The 21,954-nt window shown below is 41.2% G+C and overlaps 1 protein-coding gene across 14 annotated transcripts in view; it reads left to right on the forward strand.

The window, feature by feature from the left end:
• The first annotated feature begins 1,741 nt into the window (after window positions 1–1,741).
• The window catches only part of DDHD1 (DDHD domain containing 1), a 118,243-nt gene continuing 98,030 nt past the window's right edge, over window positions 1,742–21,954 (forward strand). For 3 of the 14 annotated variants that reach the window (XR_014260765.1, XM_082450362.1, XM_082450360.1), the window contains exon 1: window positions 1,752–11,905. Coding sequence is in view for 12 of the 14 variants with exons in the window: in XM_082450362.1 (XP_082306488.1) it covers window positions 11,053–11,905 (853 nt within the window). In the remaining 2 variants the exon portion in view is untranslated. Of the gene's footprint in view, window positions 11,906–21,954 lie in introns of all 14 variants that reach the window. The other 11 variants (XR_014260764.1, XM_082450355.1, XM_082450366.1 and 8 more) reach the window with 9 other exon arrangements.

Genomic DNA, 21,954 nt, shown 5'->3' on the forward strand with positions numbered 1-21,954 from the left:
TCACTTGAGTACAGCTGATGGACCAGATGACAGCAGGCCTCCATTGGGCAAAGGGTAAGCCATCATTGTATCATCATGTCCTTGGTGAGCTGTGGGGAACATAGTTAAAACATAGGAAGTAAACAGAAGAGATCTAGACAGGAAAATGGGGCTTTGCTTAATGTTATTGCCAATCAAACAGAATTGATGTTCTGTTATTTCTTTGAAAGAAGGAAGCAATATTTATGTTCATTTGGGGAAGGGCATCTTCTAAGAAGGTTGCAGTATTTGTTAAAATATGTATCTGAAAACTCTTTGTTCTTGGAGTGAAGCCAAACTCAAGGAAGCCTCGTTAAGGTAGGCCATCTTCGCAATGAAGCAGGACGATTAAAAATGGATGGCATAGCCATTTTAAGGCGGTCTAGAAAATTGTTCCTCATGGGTCATGGACATTGAGAAGGAAAAACAAAAAAGCACTTTCTGAAAATGGAAATCCCCTAATTCTTGATGCTGATGTCTCCTAATCTTTGTGGAAGGACAAAATTTCTTTAAAAGGACACCTCTGTTCAATTTGAAAAAAATGAGTTCTGGGCTGTTCTTGTGTGATATCCACTTATACAGAGACTCATGATACATTAGCATCACTTATCAAGCGGCAAGTTCTACTGAGAGACAGTACAATGGATGGAAGAAGTCAGTGCATAATTCAGTCCTTTCTCATGGCTTTTGCCAAAGCTAGATTTCCAACAACATGCCTGTGCAGATCATTTCTAGAACTGTTCCTTCATCTTTACAATTATGGTAGGCAATCTCATTTTCTCTAATCCATCCTACACCCCACTGACTAATTAATCTTCCTTTTAAAAAGAGGGAAGGGGCTGAGATGATGTTACTCTTCTGCTAAAAAAACAGTCTGTGTGTTCCTAGTATTACAGAATAAATTCTAGCCTCACGAGCATGGTACCGGCTCAGGGGCCTCTGTGATCTAGCACAAACAAACTTTGCTTGGCACAAAATAGAATGCAAGTATTGTTTCACTTTATATTTAGTTTTGTTAATGTGCCAAATAAAACTTTTATCCAATTCTTTCAACCATTTTTAAGTTTTCTTTCCCTCTTCAGCTAATTTTCTGTTCATAACTTCTGCCCAGTTTTTTGACAGGGGTTTATTAGTTTTTCCAATCTATGAATAGGAACTCTTTATCTATTAAGATTTATAATCTTATGTCAGTCATCTTTATGACAACTTTTTCAGTTTGTTGATGATACTAACTTAAGGGTGAAATTAGAAATTCAAAACATTTATCACTTAATTGATAGGGCCAGAGTTTTTCTTCCACACAACTCATGTCTAGAATCTCTTTCTGGAAGTTTTTCCTCTTACCCTCTGTCCTTCCTGTTTTCTACCAGATTCATATGGAACTACCCAGTGTTTTCTGGCTCCAACTCTTTCATACACTGACATTGATTGGTCTTAAGAGTTTTAACCCTTTGTGCCTTTACCAATCTGATAAACTATTGTGACTTTATTGGGTTAATGGAAAAAAGCTATCTTTTTCCTTCTGGATGGCAGAGCTTCCATTGTACCCAGGATGCCCTAGCTGGGCCTGGACCTTAAGAGTTTTCAAACCTGGGTGAGTGGGAGACTATAGAAAATACAAAATATTAGAAAATACCAAAATATTGGTCCCTGCTGCCAGCTCCTGGCACAGAGCTCCTGAAACCCTTGTAATTTCCTAGGTGATAGGAGTGTCTTTTGTTCTAATGAAGTGACTCTGATTCAGCTCCTGGATGGCTTCTGGGTGAGGGCTGGTTACCCTAAAGACCAAGCCTTGATTGGAAGCTTAGAATTTTCAGCCCTGCCCCCTCCCCCCCATTCTCTTGAGAAGGGAGAAGGAATGAAAATGGAATTAGTGATTGATCATGTCTGCGTGATGACGTCTCCATAAAATCCCAAAAGTATGCGGTTCGGAGAGCTTCCCGGTTGGTGAACACATGAAGGTGCCGGGAGACTGTGGGCCCAGAGAGGGCACGGAAGCTCTAGGCCCTTTCCCACATCCCTTGCCCTATGTATCTCTTCATCTGACTGCTCATCTGTAGCCTTTATCATATCCTTTAATAAACTGGTAAAAGTAAGTAAGTGTTTCCCTGAGTTCTGTGAGCCACTCTAGCAAATTAAAACTAGGAGAGATTGTGGGAATCTCCATTTGCAGCCAAGTTAGACAGAAGTGGTGGGTAACCTGGGAAACTACTACTTTCAGTTGGCGTCTGAAGTGTGATGGGAGGGGCAGCTTGTGGGACTGAGCCCTTAACCTGCAGGATCTGACACTATCTCCAGGTAGATAGTGTCAGAATTGAGTTAAATTGTAGGACACCCAGCTGGTGTCATGGAGAATTTCTTGGTGTGGGGAAAAACCTCCACACTTTGTTGACCAGAAGTGTCAGAAGTGAAGCGTTCTGTATGAAGGTAAAGGAGTCACACAGGGAAGAAAGGCAGTAGGGAAGAACTGGGTTTTTCCCTAACAGGAGAAAGGGGAAAAGTTGAGGGTTTTCCTATACAGTGAGTATAAGTGAGAAAGTTGTCATTTAAGAGTTGTAGTTTCTTTTGTACCCAGAAGCGGAGACTTCTTTCTTTGCCTTTGGCGGAGATTATTCCTTTGTTCTTGGGATAAGCTATTAAGGTGCTTGACCTTTTCAGTGTATTAACTTGACCACAGATGCTAGATGTTCCGATCTGAGCACATACTGTTCTGTGCTAGTTGACCCCAAGCTTTATCTTCATCTTTTATGTTGGGGAGGGGAAAGACAGGAAGAAGAGGGGAGCTGAGAGTTGGTCCTGGAGACTGGAAATTGAAGGGAGAGTTTGAAGGGGAAGCTTTGTGACTCTAGGCAGAGTCTCTAAGTTTCAGGTGAAAGGTGTTGCTCAGAGCCCAGAAGAGGGCTGATCTCTCCTCCTCCCAACTCAGCCTGGCACTACTCTGGCACCTGGATGGTGGAGGTTCGGGGAGAGTCTGAATACAGCAACTTGGCAAAGCTACTGCCAATATCAGGAGAGGATGGCGCCACTAGCAAGGTGACAGTGAGTTTCCTTCAAGATACTTGGAGGCCAGTAAGAGCACGTGGGTAGACACAGTGCTACCAGAGCAGTAGAAATGGAATGTGGTGGGCGAGGATGATTATTGTAGTGGACAGAACAGATTGTAAGCAGATGTAAGTCATCCTTTTGGGGACAACAGAAAATATTTGGGAAATGTTTGACTAGCAATCCAGTCATTGGGAGCTCAAGTAATAATTTGTGCATTAAAAACTTAATACGACCTCATTTATACTTAGTGAAAAGCCTGGCCATACCAGTTACACACATTTTAAGGGTACATATACAAGAACAATACTCCTACCTTTATTATATAACTCAAGAAAGTGCCTCAAATTACGGGTGTATATCAGACCAGGTAGGAAGGAATGACTTACCATCGCAGGCTGTTGAAGAAATATCAATATTTTGAAGCAGGTTGAGCTTTGCAATGCCCTTCCCATCAAAACTGAACAAAGACTTACACAGGATAAGCCCCTGGTGGGACCATATGAGAAAGATGATAATATCAGTACAGTAATTTTTTAATTATACAAGTAACATACAAATGTATGTTTATATAAAGTTCAATTAATATAGAACTTAAGGTCCAACTTCATTTTCTTTCCACCATACAGAAGTAACTATGTGGGTAATTTGCAGCTTATCCTTTCAAACTTTTACCAATTATTTACACAGATGTAGGTGAATATATACAAACATGTGTCTATATACACATATAGAGTGTGGGTTTGTGTTTTTAATGTAAAAACGCAATCAAACCACAGATAATTCTTCTGTAACTTGTTATTTTCACTTAGTAATACGACTTGGAGATCTTTCTGTGCCAATACATTCTTTTTAATTGCTCTTTGCCTAATGTTCCATAGTTTCATAGATGTACAATAGATTATTTAACCATTCTGCTATTTTTATTCCAATGCCAAGGTATTTCCTACTCTGGGTTAGTTTTTTGTTTTGTTTGTTCTTATTGTGTTGTTTTCAAAACAGAGATAATACCGTTTGAATTGTATTTTCTAGTACTATGTCTCTGTAAGGGTTTAGGAAAGATACTCTCTCCCATTGCCCACCCCCCAAAATGTTCTGTAGAAAACCCATGACTTCTCTGAGAAATTTTGGAAAGGAATATCCATAGTGAAGTGTTACAATAATATATTTATCATCTAAAATTCTAAAGATGAAAATAAGTAATTCCCTTTGCTAAATAATGTTTTATTTCCTTGTTCATATATAAAGAAAGATATCAATAACTGTTTCATTTTATCAAGACCATGGATCATATAACTAATATACTGGAAAGCTCAGAGCCAAACTGTGGTCCATCTCTATTTCACAAATACATGAGAATTTATCCTGTATGTTTTATTTGCTGACTTCTTATTTTTCTAAACTCACTTTTCCCCTTTATCCAATTTTTTCACTTATATTCATTGTTTTGAATGCACTTCTAGAAATCACCTTAAATTCTTTCTGAGTAGGTGAGAAGAGGAACAGATAATTGGATGGGCAGAGAATGGAAATGGCTGAATGAGTCAAAAGCCACTTTTTCTGGAGCAACCTCTGCAAATATCAATTTTGTTTTGTAATGAATAACTGCCCTTACTGTAGTAAACATTTTGCAAAATCTCCTTTGTACCATATGCTTTTCAGTATTTGGAATGTTGAAACTCCCGCGTCTGTATTTATGATTTTACATTTAACCATTTTAATTTACATATACAAGAGTTCTCCAAGTAAAAATTAATCTAATCATTGTTTATATATATGTTCAACAAAGTTGTTTAAACACTTGTGTTTGCATATTCTAAAATTCTTGTCCACCTGGAACATTAAAATGTGACCCTTTTTGGAAATAGAGTCTTTGCAGATGTAATTACTTAAGATGAGGTCATACTGGATTAGAGTGGGACCTAACTCCAAAGACTAGTGTCCTTATAAGGAGAGGACACACAGCGACACAGACACACAAGGAAGAAGTGTGTCTCTGTGATGACAGAGGGAGAGATTGGAGTGATGCAGCTATAAACCAAGGATTGCCAGCAACCATCAGAAGCTAGGAGAGAGGCATGGAACAGTTTCTCCCTCAGAGCCTCCAGAAGGAACCTACACTGACTTTGGACTTCTAGCATTCAAAACTATGAGAGAACAAGTTTCTATTTTGTTAAGCCACTCGGTTTGTGGAAATTTGTTATGGCAGCCCTAGGAAAATGATACGCTGTCCCTCTATGCCTTTATTAAAATTATCTCAAGAGCACCTGTGGATTATAGTTTCTAACCTGGAAGTACAGTTATATGAGTGATCAAGGTTTATCATTTCTAACTTGAGAAGCATGGTAATATGAATAATCAGATGAAGGACTATTTGTATGCTCTCATCGATGATTAAGTATTAGTTTGATTCAAACTAATCGAACAAAAGGAGTGAGGAAATAATGAGTGTAAAGGCAAGGCCGTTGTTACTCGTTTCTTGTATTCAAAATACAAGCTGTTAAATCTTGAAGAAGATTGTATTCCTGAAGAACTTTGCTTTCCTACCATCCCATTTTAATTCATCAATGACCTTACCCTAACAGCTGTTTAGTGTGGTTCAAAAAGCCGGTGGGAAAGCTGTGAAAGAGCTTTTATCGGTGGGCTTGTGAGTCTAGAATTATATATTATTCAAACTGAAACCTTACATTTGAAATGCTGACTTTATGGTGTAAGGATAAACACTCTTAAGCAGCAGTTGCAAAAACAGCGAATCGATTCTGCCATTCAGTCCTTTAAAAACTCTGCGAATTACCCAGAGTTGCTCTAATGGAAATCCCTACTGAAACATAACTTCTTTCTTCTCTCCTTTTTCTCTTGTTATATGAAAACCAGAATAAACTACACACATACATGATGCTGCTTTTAAGTCTTTCTCAGCCTAATATTATGCTTATCAATTACTTTGTGTTGAAGGCCCATATGAGTTATATACTATATAACTGCTGTATTTCCAGTTTATATATTAAATTTTCAGTTTAGCCCCGGGGTGAGATAGGAAAGAATCCTGAAGCACAAAAGTCATCAAATGCATCTATAATGCATGCATAATGTAGACCTCACAGCAGCCTGTGATTATGGTCCAACTCAATTTTCTATAATGAAAGGTAAGGGAGATAGCTAAATCTGCTCTTTCTGATATATAAACAAGCTGAGGATTTTGTGACTGCCTCCATTGAGCATCAATATTGTATTGATTTACATTTTCTTTCATTTGAATATAAACCTTCAATACCATTGACCTTTATTTCCAGAAGGAATATAAAAAAAATTTTATGAGGTTTTGATAAATACAGTTTAGTGGGCAGACTTCTTGCAAATCTTTAAGTCAATGCATTTAGTAATTCTACATCTTAAGTGTGACTTCAATTAAACATAAAAACAACAAACCATCAGCAAAATAGCACTAGACAATAAATATTTGTTGAAAGAATAAACAAAAGGATGAATGACTTTATTCATTATGTATTCCTACGTTATTTCTGCTTGCCTAGCTACCTTTTGATTGTAACTTGGCTTCCTCTTTTGATTTGTCTTTAGGGAAAGAATGACTCCTGTGGTCATTCTGGCATTACAGTTATCAATATTTTCCTCACAGGAACTAAAAAGTTGGCATTCTGGGTTTATTTAAAGATACCTCTAGATTGTTGAATGCTTCACTGCAGGGCCTAGGATAATGCCTGAAACTCTGTAGACATCTTATACAGGTTCAATGAATGTTTCCTGCTTCAGGCTAGGTTATCATTCCATTTAGTCTATGACCAAAGACACTGTCTACTATGGTCTGAATGTTTGTGTCTCTCCAAAATTCGTATGTTGAAATCCTAATCCCCAAGGTGATGGCATTAGGAGGGTAGATCTTCATCTGTGAAGATCTTTGGAGGGTGATTATGTCATGAAGGCCCTTATAAAGAAGCCTCACAGAGCTCCTTAGCCCCTTCCAATAAGTGAAGACCCAGTGAAAAGATAACCACCTATGAACCAGGAAGCTCTCACCAGACACAGTATCTGCCAGCACCATGATCTTGAACTTACTAGCCTCCTGAACTATAAGAAATAAATGTTGTTTATAAGCCACCCAGTTTATTATATTTTGTGATAGCAGCCTGAGACTAAGACACTCACATTTTAAGAAACTAAATAAATAGTAATCCTAAAAATAAAAAATTTAAATGTAGCAGATGGCTTATCAAATAGGAAATACAGCAGACGGAGGGTATTGTTATATGACTTTCTTCACTCTAAACATTCTGCCATATACTTTGGACATAGCCATTTCAAGTGCAGGTGTGGGTTATTGGCTCATAATAAATTACATGGCATAAGGCTAACCCTAATATTTTTACACAGGTGAAAATGGATTAAAATGGACAACAGGGACAACCTTTAAGAGAGAAGAAGAGGGAAGGGTAGCACAAAATCTCACCATGTAACTTTTGAGAGGTGGCGAGGGGAAGATGGCTGTTATTGCTAGATAGCCCCTGCCATGTGCCCAATAGTAAATGGAGGATGGCAGGATGTGCAGCTGAGATGCTTCAGTCTCTTATGCTACAAACCAGCTGGCTTTGCCTCTTTTTCTCTCCCACACCAATGAGAACTTTCCAGGCTTGGCTCCACTTCCACCTGGTTATTGCAGCAGCATGGATCCACAAATGCCAAAAGTCTGAATCGATCATACTTATTTGGCTCATGTGAAGAAGGCTTGGTCTTGGGTAATTATTTTTAAAAAACAGAATGCTTTGCATACAACCATGGAAGTTCAGTTACTGCTGTGTGAATCGCATACACTAATAATGTAGAGTGGCGAGGACCCACCTGACACCTGTTCCAACAGGTTGGGACTGGAATAGAGGAACCCTTCCCCCTCTTGCCAGGATCATGCGATCTGAAAAGATGCTCTAGAAAGCAAAGGTAGGATAGTGGTAGCAGGAAGAATCAGATAAAAGATGACTTCTTAAAGCAGAAGACGTTGAATAGAGCAGCTTTGTGGCTTTTGCCTTGATATGGCTAAGGAATAACAATGAAATAAACACATACAGTTATGTGAAATTAGGTATTATACTTTCAAATATCTTTTATTCACTGTCAGCCTGAGGTTGGCTACATGGCTCTGTCCTTCTGGTCCCAGCTCATTTCCAAGGGACAGAGGCAATCTTAACTAACTCCCACAAATACTGATTGATATCTGCCCTCACCAAGGTCTAAATCAAGATAGTGAGGTCAGGAGAGAACCTGAGGTTCCCTACTCCTGCCAAGTGGATAGTGATTTTGTTCATCATCTCCGAGGAGCAACATTTTCTACAAGAAAGATCATGCTACCTAAAAAATTGTGGCCTTATGCAATGGTCCCCAAGAGGATAATCTTCTCAGCATAACCTAATAAGCACAACATTTAAACAATAGGAACATTCATTCAATACAGGGAAGGGAATACTTTTTTTCTTTTTTCTTTTCTTTTTTTTTTTTTTTTTACAGAGGATAATACTCATTAGTGGGAATTGTACTGTTCTTAAGAGTTAGAATTTGGCTAAAATACTCTGACCAGGTAGCTGTACAGGTAGTCCATCAAGAAACCTAAGGGATAGAGATATTTTAAATGTTGTGATATCCCTTATATTAAATAACCTTTATAGTACTTTGCACGCTGTACTATAATGTATCTGTTTACTTGTATGTATCCCCCACTAGTCAGTAATGTCCTTGAAAAAGGAACTGAGTCTCTCCCATTCTCTTTTGTATTGGAACCTAGAACAGAGATGCCTGGCACAAAGATGACCATCAAAACACTGTAGAATGAATGCTGTTATGGGTAGCAAATAGATCAAAGCTCAGACCTAATTTCAGATTCTGAAAGTTGTCCATAGAAAGACTGGAGAAGAAATTGACATGCAGGTACTCAGAAAGTAATATAAACAGAAACAAGGGCTCTGATCTTACGTGCTTTGAGTCAGGGCTGCAGTGTCCAGTTGGGCGGGTTGTTCACTGTGCAAGATTATCCAGCCAAGGGCACAAATTGGAGCAGAAATCCAGCCTATGCTCTACTTACCAAGCCATGAACCCCAACAGCGTTTTGTATCTGCCCATGAGAAGCAATGCCTTTTTTCAAATGCATACAACCTAGAGATTGTCCTTTTTTTGTTGTTTTGTTTTTTTATTTTTGGCAGCGTTGGGTCTTTGTTGCTGCGCGTGGGCTTACTCTAGTTGCAGCAAGCGGGGACTACTCTTCGTTGCTGTGCACAGGCTTCTCACTGCTGTAGCTTCTCTTTGTTGCGGAGCACCAGCTCTAGGCGCGTGGGCTTCAGTAGTTGCAGCACACAGGCTCAGTAGTTGTGGCTCGGGGGTCCTAGAGTGTGAGGGCTTCCGTAGTTGTGGCATGTGGGCTTAGTTGCTCTGCGGCATGTGGGATCTTCCCAGACCAGGGATCGAACCCGTGTCCCCTGCATTGGCAGGCGGATTCTTAACCACTGTAACACCAGGGAAGTCCCAGACTGTCCTGTTTTAAATAATGGCAATCTCTGACAGGTTAGATCCCAGCAGCAAGAAAAAAATGCTCTATCAATCTGATTCCACCACAAATGGAGGAAAAAGAAACTGAATATTGTCTGATCTTGAACTGAGAATACTGACGTTGGAGATTGTTTTTCTCTGGATTTTTAACATAGGGTGATTGGCTTATAAAACTTTTTGTGTAATATAAAAGAACCGCATAGGGGAGCCTCAGCATTCAACCTGATCCCAGGAAATAAGCTACAGAATCAGAGATGCATGGAGAACAGGTTCGGGTTCTGCAGGGGGCTCGGGTTCTGTCCTTGGTTAGGGTACTAGATCCTGCATGCCACAACTAAAAAGATCCCATGTGCTGCAACTAAGACCCGGCGCAGCCAAATAAATAAATATTAATTTTTTACAAAAAGGTTATAGAATTCCATTGCTATAAGAGACTTTAAAAGAGCATCTAGTCCAATAATCATTTAATTTTACAGATGAGGAAACCAAACAGATGGAGATTAAGTGACCAGCCTACGGTTAGTTATCAAAACGAAGTCTAGAACCTGGTTTTCTGGTTTTCAATCCAGTAATCTATCACAACTGGCTGTGCTTGACACCATTATAATCAACATTGACGGTGCATCCACTGTGTGGGAGAGATTGAGACATATAGACTTTGTCTCCAACAGAGGCCTTACAATGAGGTTGAGAAAACAGGAAATAAATATTGCAAGACAAGCAGTATTATGAGATGGCATATGAAGGGAGATTTAGACTTGGGTTTGAGTGGGAGTGGTGGCGCCACATAAGCAATCAGTGGGCAAGGGGTGGAGTGCCCTCGCGTGGGCCGACAATTCTGGAGGGACCAGACCAGGTGATTGATAAGGTCCAGCTGGGGCTGCAGGCAGGCCTAAGGTCACAAAAGCAGTGTCAGGAGAATCCAATTTCCCAGGGCCCTCTCGACGGGTAGCTTAAGCCTTTGGGCTCGAGACCCGCATTGCAAGGATGAGTCGGCTAAAGCTTCTCCACACCTGGGCTCTGACCCTCATAAGGGCGGGGTCCGAGGCAGCAGCACGGCAGGGAGAAGGGAGAGGAGGAGAAGGGAACTGAGGAATCATGAGCTGGCCCCTCTCCCGCGGCGGCAAGGGCAAGAGGAGTGGCTCCCGCACTGCTCGGGCTGAAAAGGAACTTCCGGGACTGCACACGCGGCCGGGGGGGCGGGGCTCCAGGCCAAGCGCCACCTACGTCGAGCTGCGTGACAATGGGGCGGGCGGCGGAACACGACTGCGGCGGCCGGGGGCCTCGGCGGGGGGGCGGAGCCGCTGCCGCTGCCGCCGCAACCCCGGTCGGGATTTGAAAGATTAAAAACTCCTGGTGGAGAGGGCGGCGGCGTTGAATGTGTGGCGGAAGCGCTGGGGGCCACGGCTCGGCGCCGGGCCGGGCAGCCGGCGGCATCTCCACAGCATGAATTACCCGGCCCACGGGCCTCCGCGAAACCCCGAGCATAACGGCCGGGGCGGCGGCGGCGCCGCCGCCGCTTGGGAGCTGGGCTCGGATGCGGGGCCGGCGTTCGGCGGCAGCGTCTGCTGCTTCGACCACCTGCCCGCCGGGGACCCGGGCGACGACGAGGTGCCCCTGGCCCTGCTGCGCGGGGAGGCCGGTCTGCATTTGGCGTCGGGAGCGGAGGACCACAACCACCACCTGGCGCTGGACCCCTGCCTCAGTGACGAGAACTATGACTTCAGCTCGGCCGAGTCGGGCTCCTCGCTACGCTACTACAGCGAGGGCGAGAGTGGTGGCGGCGGCAGCTCCTCGTCGTTGCACCCGCCACAGCAGCAGCCGCTGGTCCCGACGAACTCGGGGGGCGGCGGGGTGGCCGGAGGGGGGCCCGGGGAGAGGAAGCGCACCCGGCTTGGCGGCGCGGCCGCCCGGCACCGCTACGAGGTGGTGACGGAGCTGGGCCCGGAGGAGGTGCGCTGGTTCTACAAGGAGGACAAGAAGACCTGGAAGCCCTTCATCGGCTACGACTCGCTCCGCATCGAGCTCGCCTTCCGAACCCTGCTGCAGGCCACCGGAGCCCGGGCCCGGGCGCAGGACCCGGACGACGACCATGTGGGCGGCCCGGTCTCCCCCGCGGGGCCGGCCTCCAGCTCCGTGGAGGACGACGCCGAGGACCGCGTCTGCGGCTTCTGCCCGCGCATTGCGGGGCACGGGCGCGAGATGGAGGAGCTGGTGAACATCGAGCGGGTGTGTGTGCGGGGCGGCCTCTACGAGGTGGATGTGACCCAAGGAGAATGCTACCCGGTGTATTGGAACCGTGAGTAGCCGGCCGGGGGAGGGAGCGGGACGGGCTGCCTCTGCGGGGGCCGACACGCACCCGGGTGGGTTTGGAACTTGACCGTGGGGAGAGCGAGGCGCGTGAGGCCTGGCGTTTGGTCCGAGTAAGGTGGAGATCGTGCAGGCAGCGCCGGCAGGTGAAGGGTTAAGCGAGCAGATGGCAAAACCCCAGCCGCCTGGGGGATACTGCCGGGGTAGCGCCCCCTGGGTCAGCCGGGTGCTGCTGCCATCCCCTGGAGGTGATCCAGGAACGGATGGCCAGCGCTAAAGCTTTAATTTCGTGATCCTACCTGAGCTTCGTCCACCCCGGGATCTGATTCGGTCTCATTTACCCTGAACTGCCTATGATTTAAATACCAGTCTGCCCTCTGGATTGGGAACGTTTGAAAGAATCTGAATCAGCCGTTCAGTTATGGGCTTGGGAAAAGAAAATTAATCCCTGCCGGGAAGGAGAAGGAGATAGGTTGTTCCCAGTGGGTGCGTTCGGGTGAGGTGGAAAGCACTGGTCGAAGCGTTTGTGGCAAGTGGAGTCCGCTCACTCTCTCTATGTGGAATACTCGTTTTTCTCTCTCAGGTCCTTGTTTACATCTTTTCATTTTTGCCTCTTAACCTTGAAAAGGTACAAGGTTTATGCCTTGGTTTTCTCCTCTGTAAAATAGGGATTACTGTATCTACTTCGTAGGGTTGTTGTGGAGATTAAATGAGGCAATATACCTAAGGGCCTTGGAACTGTGCTTGGTACACACGTGTGATGTAGGTGTTAACAGTAAGTCCTTATTCATTAGACAACAACACAGTTAGGCTTGTAATTAGGTTAAGGAGGAAGACCGTCAGAAATATCCACCATTGCATGTAGCAAATGTTTTATATATATACATGTATATAATATTCTATAATAGCAGAAGCTATTGGCCCCCAGTAATTTGTAATATATAGCTATAATTTTTATGGTGCCAGTGCCCTAGCTCAGATGTGTTCCGTACATCTTACAACATTCTGCCTTGTATTAATTATATGTATTGATGACTTAGCTTCCTTTCTGTATGTTTAGCATCTTATGGGCAAAGTCCATCACCTTTGTCTTCATATTCTCATAGGGCCTAGTGCAGAAAATATTTTTTAAAATAGGTATTGAATTGCATAAGCGATTCTATAATGTTAAAACATTCACGTTAAGCATGAGTCACTAAGATAGCAGTTACAACATGTATCAAATCACCAAACAAAATAAGCATAGCAGGAAATTCAGTTTCTTACTACACTTTAAGATGACATTGAAGGCATTTGTTACCACTTTCACAAGGCCAGATTCATATGGGACCTGTCATATCACTCACTCCTTTTGATTATAAGCTCACTAAGGACAGGATGTGCTTGTATTCACTCACTCATTCATCTTTTTCCTTTTTACCAGTATTTGTGCATCACGCAGTACTCTTGTGAAGGCAATAGGAAAGGTGAAAAAAAAGGACAATCCTTACCCTTGAGGAGCTTCCCACTAAGTCTTTTCTTCAGATGACCTAGGCATCATGATAGATTTTTTTTTTTCCTTTGAAGATAGAAGCACAAGGACTTAATTGGAGTCATAAAGTTGGATAAAATGCAGGGCATCCTTGGAGAGGCCTGGAAACCAAGAGATGAATCTTAACTTTAGATCAACTGAAGTATATTCACCTAGAATACTGTGTGCTCTTTTGGTTTATAATAAGATTGTTAATGCTTACACAGTGCTTGACTGTCTACAGAGTGATTCTTCACATTCATTATTTCATAGTGATAGCAGCAAATGAATGCTAATGTTCTTTATATGAAGAAGCGGGCTCAGTGAAATTAATGAACTTGTCCAAGGTCACTCAGCTAGAAAGTGGTAAAGCAGTTCATAGTCTAGTGGGGGAATACAGCCCAGTGTCCAAAGAGCATCAGACCCACCTAGGGATGAGGATGTCAGAAAAGCTTCTCAGATTATGTGAGACTGAGTCTTCAGGGATGAATTTAATCAGGCAGAAGAACCAGGGAGATGGAGAGAAAGGCATACCAGCCAGATGGAATAACATATGCAAGGGTACAGAAGCATTAAACCTCATGGCACTTTGAGGAAATTAGGGCTATACCTGCAGGGGTCAAACCACACAGCTTAGGTTTGGGATTTGACCACCACAGAGACAGACATGTTTGATTAGGGACATGAGGTGATTGTGAAGGAAGCATCTGCCTGTGAATGGTGCATTTGGGAGAGTAGCTAGAAAAGGAAGAGGGTAGGCATACAGTGCTAAGGAGTTTGGACTTTACCCTGTATCAGGGAACCAAACACTTGAAGGTTCTCTATTACTTAGATGATTAGTGACAACACAAGGTTGAATTGGACAGTTGGAGAATATCATTAGAATGCTAGTGTCATAAATCGAGAAACAGTTAGGGCCTACAAAAATTAACCGGAAAGGAAAAGTGGACTTAGTCTTCTCAAATCTTCTTTCCTAAATCAGATCACCAATAGACCAATTATAGCTTACAATTTAATTTTTGTTTACTGGCATAACAGCAACACCTATTTTGACTCCATTTTAGCATTTTCTAGATAGTTTTCTGCAAGATACAATCCTGTGGGTGTCCCAAGCCTCCGTATGAGTTGAAAGGAAAATAGAGCTTTTTGTCCATAATTTACTACTTCTTACAAAATCCCACGTAACTTTGTTCTAATTGGCTCTTCAGGTCTTTTTGTATTATGTAAGTTTTCACACCCTCTCAGGAGGGTTCAGTCCCAGTGTGGTCTCTTCAGCCTTTCTTCAAATGGAAAGACTCTTACGAACTTTGCAGCTTTTCACCTTCCTCCTTTTTACTTTTCTTTTTAAACCTTTCTGGAAATTTTCCAAATAGTGGTAATGAAAGGTTAAAAAAGAGTCCAATATGTTCCTACATATAATGGTGGTAGGATTCCAGTGACTTTTGTGACCTAAGTACACTTTATCTGGGTATTGAAGCCAATACGTTAGCTATCTATGCCTAGTCTAAAAGAAAGACGTTAATTTAATTTATAGTTACTTTTCCTTTTGAATTCTTACTAACAGATAAAATTTGAACCAACTTGGGATACATGAATTGGAAGGGGAATAGAATTTTTGTCTACCATAGCTAGGAAGCCAATATTATTACATGTGAAAACTTTAATTATAGGAAACTTATTTTTGTTTATTGACTGTTCAGATACTTTTCTCAATGCATGTGGACATTTTAGATAAAAACTGATCATTGCTGATAATGGCTAAGTGAACTCCCTTGCTCCCTGTGTTTTAACTAAGCTGCTTGTAGCCACCTTATAGGCTTGTTTTGAGAATTATTATTATAACATGCTTAGAACAATAGTGACACAAAGTACTAGGTGTTAACTATATCTGTGTGGATCTCAGAAAACTTTATACCTTACTTGTAGAAACTCACATGAAGGTTAATAAGAGTGGGTATTCAAACTGTTGAGTACCCAGGGTTTGTTGTCACTGAGCTTTACCTCATCACAGGTGAAATGTTTGTCAAGAATAATAACAAGAAATGGCCGAAGCATTTAGTAGTACGCTATGGGAAGGCATTTGGAACATTATAGAGATATTTGATGAGTTAAGAATAGTTTTAAAGCAATTTTGATAGCAGTGATGTGTGCAGTGTGCACTAGGGAATATGTAATATCCATTCATTGACTAAATTAGTTATTTTTTTAACTTTATTTTATTTTTATTTTGGCTGTGTTGGGTCTTCATTGCTGCATGCAGGCTTTCCCTAGTTGCGGTGAGCGGGGGCTGCTCTTCGTTGCGGTGTGCGGGCTTCTCATTGCGGTGGCTTCTCTTGTTGCAGAGCACGGGCTCTTGTCGCACGGGCTTCAGTAGCTGTGGCGTGTGGCATCAGTAGTTGTGGCACACGGGCTTAGTTGCCTTGCGGCATGTGGGATCTTCCCAGACCAGGGATCGAAGAAGCCGTGTCCCATGCATTGGCAGGCAGATTCTTAACCACTGCGCCACCAGGGAAGTCCTAAATTAGTTAAGTTATTTAATTGACCAAATATTTATATGAATGTGTAGTTTCCAGAAGCAGTCATTAATTATAAGCCACAGCTTCCCTCACCCCTGCCCTTCCCCCATTTTGTGTACTATCAGGCCTATGTACGTTATTATAATTCTAAACCACTTGCAGTTTCAAACACTTCAGAAATTAATCAGTCTTCATGATATGTTGAAGAGAAAATATTATTATCCCAATAAAATATTGGGAAGTGTTATCCTAATAGAAAGGTAGAAAAATTAGGGCTTTTTCTGCAAGTACCCAAATTATATGATTTTTATTAACTTGGCATAGGTGTAACCATCTCTTAGGTCTTTTTCATTCAAGGGTTAATAACCTTAATAAGTAATAATCCTTTATGAAACATAAGGCATCAGGGGAAAGTAAGAGTCCAAGCTGGTAGAAAGTACTCTTTCTTGATCAGCTTCTACCTTCAGTAAAGCAGAACTGTAGGGACTAGAGATGCCTGACTCTGAAACACTTGGGAGACTTTTATCTTTTACTCTTTTTAACTGCATTATCCCCCACTAGCTCAGCCTGGAAAGCAGCCTCCGGCTGCACTGGAATTCTGACTGTTCAGGTTTTAGAACCCTGGCAGAAATCTTCTGAGAGCTCCATTCCAGATCAAGCCTGCTTTAGACTTTGTTTCAGAGACCTACTGAAATAGCACAAAGATATGAATGACTAGTGGGTGACTTGTATGGAGGGCAGGACTTGGCACTACCTGACCAAAGCATTCAGGACTTTTCTTTCCCTTTGCATTGTACCATTAGTTTAAAAACTGATCTAATATCAGTTATTGATCCACCTTGTTTGTGTATGGCTCAAATGTGATAATGCATGTTGTACAAGTTACTTTATATAAATGTTCAGAGTGATTAGTATGCTTTTCTTTCCTCCATCTGTCATCACCCTCTTGTTTCCTCCTTTACTATTTTGCCATAAAAAAAGACTTTTTCTACTCTTCCCTCTTCCAAATTTTATATCCTGGGTCTTTTATCTTCACATTACACCCTGTAATTTCTGCTTTGCTAAGATCTTTGATGTCTGAAACCCTACGGCTGATTCTTTTCTGTAGAGAGCAAGGAAAGGCTGGATATTGCTGTGCTGGTCATGGAATCCTCTGAGAATTATGGTCACTGGGTGAGGAGAGTAGGGGGATAAAAAGGAGAGAGGGAAGTATGGAATGTGTTCACAGGAAGCCTAAGATGAAGATTCCTGGCAGAAGAGATGGGGAGGTAGCCAGTTCTAGAATCCCTGATTGTTGGGCAGTTTGATCCAAGACCTTTATCGTTTCATGAGTCTGATGAAATTTAAACTGCACGTTATCAAGAAGAACTTAAACACTGATGAAGGGTATAGATACAGTCTCTTCTTTTTTTTGCCACAGTACATTCCTAAAAGCTCAGTTAAAAAGTAAAACAAGGAAAAACATTTTTATAGCCACTATATTTAACCTACAGTTCTACTCTTTTGAGTTTGCCTTGGTAAAGGGAAATTGTGCCTACAAAAGATGTTGAACCACTGGCACAAGAGCGGATTAATGGGCTGAAAAGCATAATACAGATACTTTTTTGATATCCCTGGATTAGGGGACACGTGGAATTCAAAGTGGTGAAAAGTAGAAATTGCCTGTGCTAGAGAACTAAGGGAAAATGGTAGAAATATTGATATGATCATATAAAAGTAATTCTATGTTGTGTACTGCTTTCTAATTTTGCCAGATTACCATATGATAAGAATAAACTATACAATCATTAATATTTGTTCTAATATCTTGTTAAATTTAACTATATCTACATAATCTTTATAATCATTACACTTGTGTTTTCAAATAAACTCTCTTCACTGACTGTTGGGGGCAAGGCCAGTCTTTGGAAATTACAATGTTATTAGTATTTCTGTACCCAAGGACCTCAGATATCTGGAATCTTTGAGAAATATAAATTCCATCTGAATGGATGGCTTTTCCAAATAGTTGAGAGTTAAGCTTTTATTTGCTATTGTATAATTTTAACTATATGAACAGAAAACTCTCTAATATTACTATTCCCCTTTTGGCTACTTCTCAGTGAACCATCATTCTGAACATCGATGCAGATAGTCCTTGGGACACATGATATAGGACAAAGAACTGGATGAACTATGCTAAAACATAAGACTCTAAATCACATGCCGTGGAAGGAGCTGCAAAAATAACTTTAGGTGAAGCACAAGGAGCGGAGTTGGAATTACTTCTGAGCCTTGATATACATAGTTAAATGCAATCCCACCTTGTATTTTACTACTTGCTACAGATAATCAACTTTCAGTTAATATTTTATCGACTGAATACATTATTTTCTTCTCATTCTATAGAATTGCTTATAGGTAGGCCCAGGGTATCCCATTTCTACACCCATGTAGATCTTCAGGAAAACTTGCATTTTAACAGCTGATATATATTTTAATGTTGAGTGCCCCCCACGTTTGTTTATGGTTTGGAAAATGAAATCTTTGCTGTGAATCCAAAAATATTGCAAGGAGAGTCTACTTCAAAGAGATTGTCGAGGACCACTCAGCCTGAGAAAAGCACAGTACACTGCTCAAGCACTTTCAATGGCACTCCGTCTTCCATGCTGGCTCTCCACTACTGAAATGAACCCATATATATGTCTGGCACTAAATGAGACAGGTGTACGTGTCTGTAATGTTTATGAATAGATTCTTGCCTTTGCTCGACATTTTCATTGTATAGCCACTGTGCTTACTCTTCTTGTTTAAGACTAGCACCACTACCCATGGTTCTGCTCTTTGCCTTTCACTAGAAAAAAATTGGGACCTTATATTTTAGAATATCTTTGAATATAGTTGCAGTTTATTCTTTAACCTGCTTACTATTTAGCCTCATATTATTTTGTGTAAACTACATTATCTGTTAACACTTTTTTGGTGGGGGAGAAGGGTGTAACTGTACCTCATATATAGTGAATGTCCCTAATCCTAGAATACTGTATTGAATTTTTTAGAATTATGCTAGTCTGCCAGGATTCTGTCTTTTATGGACAGACCTAGAACCCATCAAAGTATATGGTAGATCACAACATAAAGGGTGGACCTGATTCACAACATTTGTTTTCGGATCAGCTCTTACCCTACCTCAGCTCATCAATTTCATCTCTGCCACCTCTGTTTCAGTTCATACCAGTTTTTCTAGAGAGGCAGTGTTGTATAGTGATTATGAATGTAAATAACCACTGGAGGCAAACTAGGTCCAAATCGCAGCTTTTCTATGTACTATCTGTGTCACTTGGGGCAACTTAAATGTTCCATGTTTCTTCTGTAAAATGTGGATGAGAGTACCTACCTTTTAGAATTGTTGTAATAAGTTAAAATATTTGAAGATCTTGAAACATCCATGACAAACAGTAAGTTATATGTAACAGCTGTTTTTATGTCTTCATTTTCCTGCCTCTTCTATCCTTTCAAATTTACAACTCACTTGTCATTCTTGACTTTCAACTCTCCTGTTACAGTTTGTAGTCTCTTTCCTGACATAGCAATTTCTTGGTCTGCTATCTTGATAATCAACTCTGAGGTACAGCCCTAGAACTTCTATAACTGTTGCCTTCTCTTGTGAGAAACTGTGACTGATTTTTGCCTAGTCTTTCAGACCCGTGAAAGAGCTGTACTATCTTTAGTCTTCCTGGCTTGGACCCCAGAGAAGTGCACCAGTCATTCTCTTAGAAAGCTACTGCCTGTGGAAAAGGAAGAATTCTTTCCCATAAAAGCATTCTAAATTCTTAAGCATCTACTATTTTTTAGTGTGCAGATCTTGTCACCAGATGTAGGGAGTGCTGAGTCCACCCCAGAAGCTCATTTAAAACATCTACCAGCTATCAGGATTTTTGATACACTAGAGAACTTTACAGCTTTCTTAAAGATGGCTCAGTTTTCAGTCAAGGCAGAGCTAGTAGTGTTCTGGATTTTCTGCCGCATTGACAAAAGAGAAGTGGCCCATAATTCCTCTTACAGTGCAGACCTCAGCTTGAAAACTTTGAGGAATTTCTCTTAATTGACCTGCAGTTGAACCAGCAGTGGTAGGGATGGCAGCTAGATTTTGGCACCTAGTACAAGTTCTAGCTTCAAATATGAATCTACCCTTACTCCAGGGGTCTGAAGTGGCCATTCCTTACCCAGCATTAACAGTAAAAGCCAAGTGGGCTCAGAGAAAAGATCTTTGTTGTCAGATTCCCTTAGTTTGAATCTTTGATTTACCGTAACTGTATGACTTTGGGCAAATTATAATTGCTGTGTGGCCCAGCTTCTTTGTAAATGGGGATAATAATTCCTGCTTCACAGGGATATTTGAAGATTCTGTTGAAATACACATGTAGAGCGCCTAGCACAGAGCCTGGCTTTAATACATGTTAGCTGTTGTATTTAAGTCAGGCTGGTATACTGGCTCTTGAACTAGAAGCCAAGCCTAGCTTCTGGAAATTAAAAAGTGTGTGGTTGACCTGTTGTATTTTTGAAAAACAAGAGTAGGAGGCTATGGTTCTACCAAAATTACTTCAGCCTGAATTCGATGACCATATATGCACATGACACATACACACATATTCCTCCCCCTCCCCCCAGCCCCCCACCCCCCTCTATGTATACATCTATGTGCTCATCTTAAACCAGCTTTATCAACCCTGAGAGTTCAGGGAATCACAGTGAAGTATCACACTGCAGAAACCTTAATTCCTTCTGTAGACTCTGAGGTTGAACAATGTGAATACCTTTCCAGGTGAACTAAGGACAGCGGAATACTCTTCAGCCTCTGAATCACCTCTGCTGGATTCCCTTGCCAGTGGAATAGCATCCTGTCTTAGACTAGTAGTTTGCAGATTTCATTGAGCCTAACGGTCACTGGGAGGATTGTTAAACATGTAGATTCTCAGATCTCATCCTTGGAAATTAGATTCAAGGGATCTGAGCCTGGGGCCTAAGAGTCTACCTCTTTAATAGGCATCCCTAGTAATTCTGATTGAAGAGGGTTATAGACCTCACATTGATGACACTGTTAGTTCATTAATTCCTCCAGTCTAAATGGCTCAAAGCTGCCTCACCTTGAGTTGTCTTCACATACACTCAGAAAATTACCAGTTCAGCCAATCCAAAGTTGCGTTTGAAAGGGTTCTAGAGGAAGTAGACTTCAACCCACATTTTGTATTTTATTTCATCTCTGTTTTTCTTTTACCTACTTATTTTTGCTGTCCTTCCAATTTAAAACTTCTGTGTCCTTACTGATTTTTCTATCTACTCATTCTATAAATTATTGAGACAGAGGAGGAAGTCCCCCACTGTAATTGTCGATTATTTATTCATTTTAGTTATATTGGTTTTTGTTTCATGTCTTCTGTGGGTTAAAAAAAAATTTTTTTTTATTGAGGTATAGTTGATTTACAATATTATGTTAGTTTCAGGTGTACAACATAGTGATTCAACATTTCTCTAGATTATACTCCATTTAAAGGTACTATAAAATAATGGCTATATTCCTTCCACTGTACAATATATCCCTGTACCTTATTTATTTTATAAGTAGTAGTTTGTACATCTTAATCCCCTACCCTTATCTTGCCCCTTCCCGCTTCCCTCTCCCCACTGGTAACCACTAGTTTGCTCTCTATATCTGGGAGTCTGTTTTTGTTTCGTTTTATTTGTTTGATTTTTAGATTCCACATGTAAGTGATAACAGTATTTATCTTTCTCTGTCTGACTTCAATAAGCATAATACTCTCAAGGTCCATCGATGTTGTTGCAAATGGCAACACTTCATTGTTTTTTATGGCTGAGTAGTATTCCATCGTGTATATGTGTGTGCATGTTATTACTGCATCTTCTTTGTCCATTCATTTGTTGATGGACATTTAGGTTGCTTCCATGTCTTGGCTATTGTAAATAATGCTGCTGTGAACATTGGGGTGCATGTACTTTTCAAATTAGTGTTTT

Source organism: Balaenoptera physalus, assembly GCF_965194825.1.
Source record: "Balaenoptera physalus genome assembly, chromosome: 2".
Taxonomy (NCBI): Eukaryota; Metazoa; Chordata; class Mammalia; order Artiodactyla; family Balaenopteridae; genus Balaenoptera; species Balaenoptera physalus.